The 13,296-nt window shown below is 43.1% G+C and overlaps 1 protein-coding gene and 1 long non-coding RNA gene across 3 annotated transcripts; one reads left to right on the forward strand and one right to left on the reverse strand.

Annotated features, from left to right (window-relative positions):
• Positions 1-2,571: 2,571 nt before the first annotated feature.
• On the reverse strand, positions 2,572-13,079 carry LOC113015686 (cystathionine beta-synthase-like protein). 2 transcript variants are annotated; one of them, XM_026157806.2, is made up of 15 exons: positions 12,903-13,079; positions 9,118-9,378; positions 8,677-8,783; positions 8,359-8,493; positions 8,182-8,261; positions 7,243-7,447; positions 7,028-7,119; positions 6,808-6,933; positions 6,606-6,690; positions 5,702-5,807; positions 5,503-5,580; positions 5,285-5,419; positions 5,023-5,131; positions 4,642-4,726; positions 2,572-3,360 (listed from the first exon to the last, which is right to left on the reverse strand). In XM_026157806.2, the coding sequence occupies exons 2-15, from the start codon at positions 9,369-9,371 to the stop codon at positions 3,227-3,229; spliced, it is 1,731 nt and encodes a 576-aa protein (XP_026013591.2). In that variant the 5' UTR covers positions 9,372-9,378; positions 12,903-13,079; the 3' UTR covers positions 2,572-3,226. The 2 variants fall into 2 exon arrangements, with proteins under 2 accessions (XP_026013591.2, XP_080153830.1); XM_080297704.1 differs by having other exon boundaries at positions 7,028-7,167.
• On the forward strand, positions 8,733-9,802 carry LOC145424410 (uncharacterized). The gene is made up of 2 exons (XR_013905493.1): positions 8,733-8,872; positions 9,061-9,802. It is a non-coding gene; the product is annotated as an uncharacterized LOC145424410 (long non-coding RNA).
• Positions 13,080-13,296: the final 217 nt, after the last annotated feature.

A 13,296-nucleotide genomic window follows, 5' to 3' on the forward strand; every position in this document is an offset into this window, starting at 1 on the left:
CACTGACCAAGGAGATCAAAGCAGCTAAAAGCATCTACTCCCAGAAACTGGAAGAACGGCTCTCAGCCACCGACCCTGCGTCAGTGTGGAGGGGCCTGCAGGAAATCACCAGCTACAGACGCGGCGTCTGTACTGCCTTTGATGCTACATTCTTTAGAGCTATGCTTGTAGCATTCTGCCTGTTAACTTAGCACAACAACAACAACGAAAAGGCGCTCTCTCACCCAGGAAACACACAGTCGCAGAAAGAGAGAGAGAGCGTCGCCCTGTAACCATGGCAACCGTAACGCTGCCGCCTGGAACGAAAGAACGTAGCTGTCAAACAAAATCCAAACAGTCCTGACCCGCGACAAAATGAAACAGGAAAGTACCGCAGTGTTTATTTCAACAAAGTAACTGTATTCTGAATACCACCTTTTTAAACGGTAACTGTAACGGAATACAGTTACTCATATTTTGTATTCTAAATACGTAACGGCGGTACATGTATTCCGTTACTCCCCAACACTGCAGACGCCCCCCCCACCCACTATTGAAGCAAAAAAAAAAAACCTGGCCAACGAGTTAAACACTTTCTATTGCAGGTTTGAGACGGACAGACTCTCACGCCCCACCCTCCCCTCCCCAGGGACATTGCTTCAGACATTGACCCCCAACACACCTTCCACCTCTCCCCCCTTCACCCTGCCCCTCCCCAATCAAGACTCAACGACCACCCCACCCTCCCCAATCCAGACTCAACGACCACCACCACCCTCTCCAACCCAGACTCAACGACCTCCCTCCTGCTTCAAACGCTCCACCATCATCCCTGTTCCCAAGAAACCCACCATCACAGGACTGAATGACTACAGACCTGTCGCCTTGACGTCTGTGGTCATGAAATCCTTCGAACGACTGGTGTTAGCCCATCTGAAAGACATTACAGGCCACCAGCTGGACCCTCTGCAGTTTGCCTACCGGGCAAACAGGTCGGTGGATGATGCAGTGAACATGGGGCTGCATTACATCCTGCAACACCTTGACCGCCCGGGAACTTATGCCAGGGTCCTGTTTGTGGACTTTAGTTCGGCTTTTAACACCATTGTGCCTGAACTTCTTTCCTCCAAACTCTCCCAGCTCAGCGTGTCACCAGCTACCTGTCAGTGGATCACCAGCTTCCTGACAGACAGAATGCAACAAGTGAGGCTGGGGGAGATCACCTCTGAAACCCGGTCCCTCAGGATTGGTGCCCCTCAAGGATGTGTCCTCTCACCACTACTGTTCTCCCTCTACACTAACGACTGCACCTCCAAGAACTCGGCTGTCAAACTCCTAAAGTTTGCAGATGACACCACTGTCATTGGCCTCATTCAAGATGGTGATGAGTCTGCATACCGGCAGGAAGTTGAGCGGCTGGTACTCTGGTGCAGTCAGCACAATCTGGAGCTGAACACTCTTAAGACTGTAGAGATGACAGTGGACTTCAGGAGACATCCCTCAACTCTGCTCCCCCTCACCATATCAGACAGCCCTGTGTCAACTCTGAAGACCTTCAAGTTCCTGGGTACAACCATCTCCCAGGACCTGAAGTGGGAGACCAACATCAACTCCATCCTCAAAAAGACCCAGCAGAGGATGTACTTCCTGAGACAACTGGGGAAGTACAGTCTTCCACAGGAGCTGCTGATCCAGTTCTACACTGCGGTCATTAAGTCTGTCCTGTGCTCCTCCATCACAGTCTGGTATGGAGCAGCCACTAAACAGGACAGGAGCAGATTGCAGCGGACTGTACGGGCAGCAGAAAGGATCATCGGCATGCCCCTGCCCTCCATCCAGGATCTGTACCTCTCAAGAACCAGGAAACGGGCAGGGAAAATCATCACAGACCCCTCACACCCTGGACACAGACTTTTTGATCTGCTGCCCTCTGGCAGACGGTACAGAAGCCTGCAGACCAGGACCACCCGACACAGGAACAGTTTCTTTCCCCTCGCCATCTCCCTTCTTAACAGTTGACCTGTCACACTGCTCCCACTGCCAGACTGCAGCTGCACCTTATGTACATTTTGTAGTATTCATTCCACCTCATTCATTTCTGTATTTTATGTATATAAGTTTAGATTTGTTATTTATAGTTGGTTTACACAGCTTTGTGTATGTATGTGTAATGTGTATATATAGACACGTGTGTGTGTGTGTGTGTGTGTGTGTGAGATTTACATTGCTGTGCTTGAGAGCCACCATCTACCGGAACCAAATTCCCTGTATGTGTCTGCACATATACTTGGCCAATAAACACGATTCTGATTCTGAACTTTGGGATGTGGTGGAACAAGAGAGTCCAGTCATGGATGTACAGGTGAAAAATCTGTAGCAACTGTGTGGTGTCATCATGTCAACATGAACCAAAATCTCTGAGGAAAGTTTCCAACACCTTGCTGAATCTATGCTGTGAAGAATTAAGGCAGTTCTGAAGGCAAAGTAGGTACAACCTACCTAACCTCATTCCTAAGTTTCCCTAAGCATCTTTTTGTTTCTGAATATTTTTTTCCTCAAATTGTGACAAAGGGAAAAAAGAAGCCACACTGCTACAGAGTGTAATTTTTATTTAGCCTTATACATCCATTAAGGAAAAATGATGTCATAGAAAAATATTTTCTCCTAGACACTGCAAAGATTAAGTAGTCCAGACTACTTTACACTTGAATAACACCATGATTATATTCAGATTTCACATTACCTGACATGGATTATTCTGTGTACACACAATCATGAAATCAGCATACAGCGAGCAATAATGAAAATATAATATGCATATTTTACACATACACACAGCAACTCCCATAATAAATGAATTGAATGTGACTTTTGTATTCCTGTCTGGTATACAAAGCCAAAGTGATGATGTAATCATTTACTTTCCTCGCAGCCTCTCTTCAAGTCCGATACAAAACAATAAAAGTCTACACACTGTAACAAAACTTATAAAAGATTCGAGCACTACAGGCTTGAGCAATAATAACAACCCCCATCATAAGCTGACAGTAGAACAAAGTATTCTGCTTATTACACTTCAAGACTCAAGGTCAAACATACAAAAATGATTCAAAAAGAGAGAAATAAGAGCCAAACTCAAACCAAAACTTCTAAAAAAACTTTCTGCCATCTTTAAGACACTAAACTAAATGTCAATGTGTTTGTCATTCTAAAGTAAGAAATGTAAAGGCTTGTAGTGTCTTTGCTTTTAATTCAGCTCATCGGTGGATTCTGACATGGAGCGCTCCTGCCTCTTCCGGGCTGTGACGAAGTTGAGCAGGTCGACAGCTGTCACCACCCCGAAAACCATCTGCTTTTTGCTATGAGAGCCATCAGTCAAGTCTGGTGGAGGACAAGGAGTAGAAAAGATAGTATCAGAGCAATTATTAGTCTAAAGGTTTTAACTCAACTAATTCCTACAACTGTAATGTAGGACTCTGGCCACTAGGGGGCAGTGGAACAAGCCAAGTGGGCTCTTTAAACTTTTCAATATTCTGTTGGAGTTGTCTCTTTAGCTGCCAAATGGACAGTCATGTCCCTTAGCCATTTGATGCTGAGGATCCAGTATGCAGCATGGTCACATACTATTGTCAGTATACGAATGTAAATGAGACACATGCAGTATTCTAAATATGCACGTGATATGTCAGTTAGGTTCAACATCAGCAATATTACACTTACACATGTGTATCAGCTGACACGTAACAGTAGCTGCCACCTTTCTGGAGTTTATTTATTGCTGTCAGAGCTCCATTTTACCAGCAACAGGGAGTGCTCATGCCAGAATGTGCAGTATGGGGTGGGGGTGGGGGTGGGGGTGGGGGGGGGGGGGGGGAGGAGAATAAATAAATGTAGCTGATCACACCACATTGTGCGCCTTACTCGCCATCTAAAGCTGATTACGATCAGTGGCAGGTATACTGTATTTTACAGTTCAACCTTTTTAAATTAATGCCTACTTGGTCTGTGTAACCACTCCGACAGCCATATGGGGATGATAAAAGTTGCACAGTGCAAGTTTGATTGATAGGTCTGTTTGTCCATCTTTGATCAATTTAAAGATGCAGAATTGGTTTTATTATGAAGCTGCTGTGCAGGAGGAAAAGAGGAAGACCACAGAAAAGATTGCTTATCCTATTTCACTACACCCTTCAAAGGGTTGGTGTGACAAAGGAGGATGTTAGGTGTAGGGCCACTTTTAATGGGTGCAGCCAAAGGAAAAAGATAAAGATTGAAGATTCCTTCTCAGCCTGCACATTTTGGATTTCAATACTGAAGAAAAAAAAAGCCTGCTTAAATGTAACCTTGACAAAGCTTGCTGTTTGCTAAATTGTCTCTACTTGGACGGTCAAGGTCATCTAAAGCCTGCCCCCAGATTCTCACACTGAGCTTGTGCATCTATACTCAAGCAAGGAGCAGCAGGAAGCGGATATACTGAGCTCACAGAGCTGTTAAAAATGTGGTTCTTGCAAATACACAAACTCAATGTTTTTACACATTGAATCACTAACCCCTGGTCATAGTTTAAACGCACAGATTGTCAAGACTTATATCCACAGACAACAGCAGCTCAACCAGCCACAGCACAAACTTCTGGCAGTGTGTGTGCATTGCTGTACTCACATTGGATCTGTTCGTGTACCACCAGTGCGAAGTGGTCAATCTCCAAAATCGAGGACAACTTTCCCAAGTTGTCAGTCAGTGTGATCTGAATTAAAATAAGAGGATGTGCTGAAGATATAAAGATACATAGAAATATATAGATATATACACAGCTGTCACAACATCTGTCACAGTAAAACTTTCTGTATACACAAAGAAATGGAACAGAACATAACACAAATTTGTCTTTTTAGCACTAAAAACAAGTCTTATTTCAAACCCCAATTTTCTAGTTCAGCAAGTTTACAATCTTTTTTTTTCTCCCTACCTGGAGATCATCCTCAGCCAATCAGAATCAAAAGAGTAGTCTTTAAAATCCATTAAATTTCCAACCAAACTAACCTGTTTGAACTGCTTGTAAAGCACTTTGCTGACAGGATCTGACAAGTTGATCTTCCCTGCAAGGATCGAAGATAGCATGTTGCCTAGAGTCACCATGCCCAGGATCAATCTACACACAAAAACATAAACAAGAAGTGAAGTTAAAGGTTAGTCAAGGATAAGGTTTTCAGGGTCTAAAACACAGCTTCCAGGAATGTGTGAAGATCTAATATTCTGTGCTTTTCTGTTGTAAAGCTAATCTTTCTACCTATAGCACACCCACCCTGTGTCATCGACCACCGGCGCCTGGTCGAAGCCATTATGCTTGAGGATCTGGATGGTCTTTTGGCAGCTAACGGTAGGCAGGACAGTGAGCGGGGCAGACATGTTCAGGCACTGCAGCTTCAAGTTCCACCACCTGTGAGAACACGGCATGTTTAATGAGCGTACATAGAGAGAGACTTAAAAACTGGAGATTTGGTCTTTTTAAATGACACGCACCATGGTTTCTTCACCATGAGGTCCTCCTCCCTCAAAAAGCCCTTCTGGACCATCCACTTATCACTCAGGAACTTTGACCTTGAGGGGGGTAAAGAAGAAAAGATAAAGAAAAGACTGATCTGTGTTTACACAAAGAAAGCAAACAAATTGTCTGCATATATCTGAAGGACCTCTAGCACAAACATATATGGAAACTCACATGTAGTTGCGGATGGAGTCCGGCAGGATCACCACACAGCGCTGGCCCTCTTTCAGCTCCTTGGCGGCATGCACAGCTGCTGCCATGGCCGTCCCCGAGCTGCCTCCTGTTACAGGAAAAAGCAAAATGGTAAATGGCCTGTATTTGTATAGCGCTTTACTAGTCCATAAGGACCCCAAAGCGCTTTACATTGTAGCCACAACCACCCTGGAGCACACTGACAGAGGCGAGGCTGCTGGACACTGGCGCCACCGGGCCCTCTGACCACCACCAGCAGGGTCAAGCGTCTTGCCCAAGGACACAACAGCCAAGACTATCCAAGCCGGGGCTCGAACTGGCAACCTTCCTATCACAAGGAGAACTTCCAAGTCTTGAGCCACGATCGCCGGTAGGTTAGTTTGCCTTAAGTGGCACCCAGGTACCCACAACATCTTCCTCATGAAGCTTTTCCCTGGGAGCAAAAGTATTCCTGGAGGCTTTGTGCTTCTTCTGTTGTCTTGTATGCCAGTCAGTAACCATTCACACCCACGTCCCCTCGAATAGGATGAATTCTGCCGTTTGTTTATAAGGAGCACCTTCCTGTGGTGATCTACTGGGCTCTGGAGGAGTTTCAGAGCTTTAGAAACTAACCAGAGTGAAACTATGAAAAACATTTTAGTTCCACCTCCTGCCTGTCCTGGTTGAAGCAAAGTCTCTTGTGACCATCAGTGGTAGGATAAATCAAAAAATGAATGAATCGAACCAATCAGCATAAAGCTCCATATTGTTTTTCAAGGCCAATCACAAGTCACTACCTCAGAACAGGCTCTGAAATAAGTGCTGTGTGTTGGCCACTAAAAAAATAAAAAACTAATAAGTCCCAGGGTAGAAGAGCCTACCTAAATCAGGAACCACAAAGACTTACCGCACAGCAGGCCTTCCTCTCTGATCAGCAAACGAGACATGTTGAAGGACTCCTCATCGTTGGACTTGTACCACGTATCGACCACCTGGAAATGTTGACGGGGGAAGAAAAAAAAAAGTAATATTAAACATACGACATTACCATGCTCACTTAGGAGCATTCATGAAAAGGAGATGGGATTATAGACGCCGCTTGAACCAACCGATCTGTCGAGGACGGTGGGGATGAAGTCGTACCCGATGCCCTCCACCTCGTACTGGGTCTTATCGGTCTTGTTAAGCTCCTCTGGCTCAGCCAGGATTGAACCTTCAGGATCAACACCAACAATCTGCGCACAAAACACACCATTCATAAGCCACAAGTAGCTCAGCAGATATTTATCTGAAAAAAGAGGAGAAACATAATCTCAAGAAAGAGCTTACTTTGATATTTGGGCATCTTTCCTTCAGCTTGCGGGCGATGCCTGTGATCGTCCCTCCTGTGCCTGCACCAGCCACCAGCATGTCCACCTTACCTGTCAGCAGAAACACAGAACCTTGTTGACTTGATTTCCAGTGAACTTCTAAAGTGAGTTTTAAGGAAAAAGCAATAATGCCGTTGAAGTTTCTGTAAATTTTACAGCTCAGGATGCTCGTACCTTCACACTGCTCCAGGATCTCCTCGGCTGTGGTGTCGTAGTGAGCCAGGGGATTGCTCGGGTTGCGGTACTGGTCCAGGATGTGCGAGTTGGGGATCTCGTTCTTAAGGCGCCAGGCCACGCCCACGTGAGACTCTGGCGAATCAAAACGGGCGCTGGTGGGCGTACGTACGATCTCTGCTCCGAGTGCTCTCAAGACATCCACCTGTCGAGAACATCTGACAAATATTAACACTTGTACACGATGGCCTGACTGCAGTGAGAAACACCGACAGGAATTTGTTCTTTAAAACATTCAAGATTCATTAGAATTAATAGATATGCAGTAAGCTTGAAGAACAGTAGTCTTTTTAAAAGGGTACTAATGTTTTTATTTTAATGTAATTTAATGAAAGCTACTGTGGAAAAACAGCTTGAAAAAAAAGAATAAATTAATAAAATAAATTCATTAAAAAAAGAAATTAAAAAGGAATACTGAGCTTGTTGTAATGTTCAAAAAATTGAACAAAAAACAGGAACAAATAATCAGAAAATATTATTAAAATCCCTTTAGAAACAAAACATAAGATATATGATTATTTAAAAAAAAAACAAAAAAAAAACAAAACAAGATAAGATATAATATAGACCTCAAACAAAAACTTTGAACATTTTGTACAAATGTACACTAGATTTATATTTTTGCACAGCTTTTAAAGATTGCATCATATGATGCAACAGCAATGCTAAAGCGTGACCTCTGCCTCTATAACAGGCTGCGATTTGCATACTTAGTCGCAACATTTTCAGGAAAAGCCCCTCTGAACAGAAACCGCACTTTTCTATCAGGAAATCATACCCTTCAATTTAGCTGTAGCAGTCTAGACATGTTTTACTCTGACAGAAAAAAAACCTGCCATGTTTCTGTGAGTTGTGGTTTCTATATGACAGGAAATTCACCTTCTCCATGCTCATCTTCTCTGGCATGACAATGATGCAACGGTAGCCTTTCACTGCAGCAGCCAGAGCGAGTCCGATACCTTAAGGAACAAAAGAAAGAAGCAGATTTGAGTGGCATTATCAGCACAGGCTTTCGTGTATTTTTTCACACCAGCACAGGCGCATGCAGGGGATTACCAGTGTTTCCAGAGGTGGGCTCTATGATGGTGTCTCCTGGCTTGAGGATCCCGGCTCTCTCAGCGTCCTCCACCATCCGCAGACTGATTCTGTCCTTGACACTGCCGCCCGCATTGAAGAACTCGCACTTGGCCACTACACCAAAAAAAGTGTCACAATAACATATTAAAAATCACAGGAGCCAAATGAAACAATTAAGATACAATTGTGATCTGAAGAAACGCTCACACCCCAACCAGCGCTCACAAGTTTGCACAGTAACCAGGCAGACGTAACCAACTTCTGAATGTGTCTCGGCTTGAATGTGGTGTGACTCACATATTTCACATTTGAGTCCAAAGGCTTTGGGGATGTTGTTGATGCGTACCATGGGAGTGTCACCGATTTTGTTCAGGATGTTGGGGAGAATGGCTGGTGCAACAGTCCTGAGAGGAGAAGGGGAAAAAAAGAAGAAGAAACCTCAGCGAGATGATAAACAGAAGCGCCACGTCTGGCTGTGCAGATAGACTGGACGGTAATCACTTCTTTATCAGGCTAAGACTGTCTTTTATTGCTATCACTAGTGTGAGATAATAGCACCCATTTCCACTCACTTCACTGGTCTGAGAAGTCTAAACAACAACAAAAATAACAGCCTCTTTTTCAGAGCTTTAAACAAATAGTGTAACGCCTTTACGACAGTTTTTTTATTTGTAACAGCAGATCAATACAACAGTGCTGAGATGCAAGAAGCAGTGGATATCTGACTGGCACGCTGACCTTGAAACTTGAGTGTGGGGGGAGTCGGATTTTGAGGCTTCTAGGCTCCACGTGCAGCGGCTGGGAAGGTCGGGCCGGATCCATTTCCTTTCGGGAGAAGAGTTCTTTGTTTTGATCTGAATGTTTCTGGCTGCCTCCTGCGACTCCTCCTCCGTCTTCAGGTTCTCTCCGTTGCTGAAGCCGTGCAGCTTGCCAGCGTGTGGGCACACAGGGCTGTTGACTGTGGTCTCTTTGGATGAGGGAACTGATGGCATTGCTTAACTTAAGGGGAAAAAAAACAAAAAAAAAAACCAACTGTAAAGTTATCCAATTATGTAACACACTGTTCTTACAGCATGTTCTGATAAGTTTTCCTGCATCATCAGTGACTTGGCTGACAGCCAGGAAATTAAATACTTTCATAATGTTGTTTTTGACTGACACAAGCAGTAGTCTCCTTCTCTGCAACCTGCATCAAAGGCATGATGCATTTCTCTATTATTAACTAAATAGCTCCAGTTTCTACTGCTCATTTGGGCTCAAAATATTCAACCCTGTGAGTTTATACCAAGGAGATGGGCTCAATCCTTCAATCACTTTCTTTGTGTGACCTCGATTACTTTTTAGAAAAGTTATCACCAATAGTTTCGACAACTGAGGTGTATCTTACAGAAATAACTATTAAAGTGCAGTTTAAACCCTCTGAGCAATAAAATCCAATGTGTCATGTTTGTAAGAGGAACAATTTCCAAATGAAGGAAATCCGACCATCCAAGAACCGCATGAATGCATGGTAATGCTAAAATTTGGATGGGTTTCTTGTTGGATATTTGGACAAGTTTGATGCACGATTTTATGGCAACCCAACTTAAAGTTGAGATACTTCAGTCACAAGTGCTGGACTGATTATCCACAGCTGTGGAACCAGCTTTGGGAAGGACCCTCTCTAATTTTAAATTCTGCCAGAGCTTTCTTCCTGTTAAGGAAGGAGTTTTTCTTCACCACTGTCACAAATTACGTGATCACGGGGTGTGTCTGACTGTTAGGGTTTCTCTCTATTATTGTAGCATCTTTACCGTACAATATAAAAGGGCTATTTTTATTGTAAATAAGATAACCTGAAAAAAATTCCAAGAGATGACAAATGTGAGCTAAAGGACAATCTGTTAAAGCTTACATTCAACTTCACCAATCAGCAAACACAGTGCAAAGCAAACACTGAACCACTCCTTTCTTTTATTAATGCTGAGTGACATCTGCACTGCTAAAACAAATCCACAGCTCATCTCCATCTACCACCGCTTTTCAGTCTAGTCTAGTTTAGCCTAGTCATGACGAGTGGCCAAATTCTGCCCTTATCAAAGCTACGTGAGAAAGCAAAAGTGGGAGTAAGCAAGGGGGGGTGGGGCTGATAAAACTTCAGTTAATATTTCATCATTTCTTCTCCACAGGAAAAAACAAAAGCTTCTTTTTAGGGGGTTGGTAAGCAGTATTGTTTTTATAAATCATAAGACTGATTGCTGTTCCCACATATCAAGATTTAGACACACAACACCGACAGGCACGCATCCGTTTTGAGGATCTACAGAAAAGAAAATTACTGCTTTTCTCATTGTTTGTAAATGTAGTTAATCTAAACCATAAAAAGATTTTGTAATCAGTTATAACTGGTTATAAATGCTACTAATGGCTAACCAAATGTTAAGCATTACCTTAAATCTGAGTCGGGTGTTTAAGAGTCTGATGAGATCAAAGGGAAGCTTTAAATCCAGTCTTTGATCATTAATTTGACAAATAAGCTGGGTAATTAAGCACGAGGTGAAATACCTGACATGAACTTCAGCAATAACTTTCCAGGAAGAGAGCTAAACCACTGAGTGGCAGTTTGGCTAAACTGGCAGGAACAAAAGAAAGATTAGCTGGAAAACAAGTTACAATTTTAAAATTTCACTTGTAAATACAAGACAAACCTCAGTCACAGTCACAGCCTCTGCAACATGATAATTTGCCATTTCATGTGACGGTTATATGACTCCAAACACGAGAGCAGTACAACAAGAGCTTCTCAAACTTTCAGTACATTTTAATCTTACTACTTTCTGTCACTGTGATAACTTTTTAAGACTTTAAATCAATCAGTCAATGAGTTAAACAACAAAACTACAGAACAGAATAAAGTAAGATAAGTACCAGTTGCTAAGACTGCCACAGATTTACAAGCCCAACTTTTTCCTCTTACTACATCCTGTTGTTTCCCTCCCATCCCCCAGCTGCAATGGTAGCACATGAGGCTTCACTAACACACAGAGCACACACCGACAGGGCCAGCTGTTACAACGGGGCCCCTGTCTTTGACTGCAGAATGAGTTCAGACAATGTCCACAGGAGTGGACTAAACACATTTTCTTAAGCCTGCAGCTCCCTGCTCTACACGGAGTGGAGCAGGCTTTCACGCGCTTTTGTGGAATGTTGCCGTTACGATGATACATGCATTTGATCTGCTATCAAAATTTAAACAGAAGCACAAACCACCTACCCTACCTTTTCCTTACAACCACTGCTAGGCACACTGCTAATTACAGTAACACTTGCAACATCGATGCTGGCAAATGTGTGTGGTATGTGTCGGCCTTACAGGGTTTAACAGGGAAATATGATCCTCCTGGTGGAGGACACACACACACAAAACAAGTCTGAGCCAGGCTTGCAGGGCAAGAAAGACTTGAAAGAGGATTTGCCCAGCTTAAACTTAAGTTTGGTTTAATACACCATACTTCAGCCAAGAGTCCAATCCCTAATTAAAGGTCCCAGGCTAAAGAAACATAACACAAAAAATCAGAGTTTGGCAACATCGGTCCACTCTAATGAAAAATCCCCCCTCATACGTTTATCTGCTTTAAAAAGGAAAAAAAGAAAAGAAAAAGGAAAGCACCAATGGTATGTTCACCACTCTTGGGAGTCCAGTGGTGACTATGACTTGCAGCATCCCTTTATGGTTTGCAGCATTTAATTGCTCTGGCAGCAACAAACACAACCAAAGTATCTGCTTGTTGGCAATACAACAGCACACTATAGATATCCACTGAGCCATCACAAATGATGTGCCAATGCGAATAGCAGTAATGATGGCCATAGAAAGGCCGTATAAAGGTTCACCCACATGCATAACCTTTAATAGGACAGTGTAGGTCGCAGGAAAATAGTTGTTTTAGCCTCTTTTAATAAAACAATTTAACGATAACACTGAAGGCTATCGAAGTAAAAAAAAAAAGAAAAAAAGAAAAAAAGGAAAAAGGTTGTCACAATTTTCTGGGAAAAAAAGATTTAAGACAAAAAAAGGGGAAAAATCTCACTTGGCTGCATTGCTCAAAACGAACCAGAGCACGGAAACAGCATGATAGAAATAAACGCTGCGTCATTTGAAAATAATAGATGATGTGGCGGGATACAAAGGAGACAAACTACAAAAGGTAACCAAAAGGGGGGGAAAGCAAAAAAGCGATTAATTGTAAAAAAAAAAATAAAAACAAAACCCCCCAGTAATGCTTACATAATTTAATATAATAAATATAGGACACCGCAGTGTGTATGCGAACACCTGAATTATAACACATCGGCTGGAAAAGGTCCAACAAAAGCCTGAACTGCGCAGCTACAATGTTGCATCAGAACTGAGGAGCTGGAGGCAGCTTTCTATCAGCCCATGGGAAAATATAAATTAATTTAATTCGAAAAAAAGTGTGTTTAAATACGTCGGCTTCTCCTCGTTTCCATTCTCTGTGTCAGGCGGCTTTATTTTCACTCACCTGGAGATTTATCTTGAAATCTGCGAGAAAACTGTACTCCGGTACGACGAGCAGACGACTGCACAGCCTAGGGATCAACTTCCGACAAAGCAAGCCTTTAACGTGCCGACGCACGTGGACTAAACTGTATGGAGCGCAGAATTTTTAGGGAGACGCTCTTATTGGCTGCGGTGGGGGCGTCTGTTTGTGGGCTGTACGGAGATTTCTTTAAAAGGGGTTGAGGGGGGAAAAAAAACGCTGAGGTAAAGTAGTCCGTGGCACCTGTTTACTTTTTACTGACCAAACACACCCCCGCGCACGTAGACACCGCGTGTAACAACTTGAAAGCTTCTCATGAACGTCTTTTTTTCGCTAACATTTGAATTCAAGTAAGCAAGGGTTTAATAATCTATTT

The sequence above is a fragment of the Astatotilapia calliptera genome, chromosome 23 (assembly GCF_964374335.1).
Source record: "Astatotilapia calliptera chromosome 23, fAstCal68.1, whole genome shotgun sequence".
In the NCBI taxonomy this organism is placed as follows: domain Eukaryota; kingdom Metazoa; phylum Chordata; class Actinopteri; order Cichliformes; family Cichlidae; genus Astatotilapia; species Astatotilapia calliptera.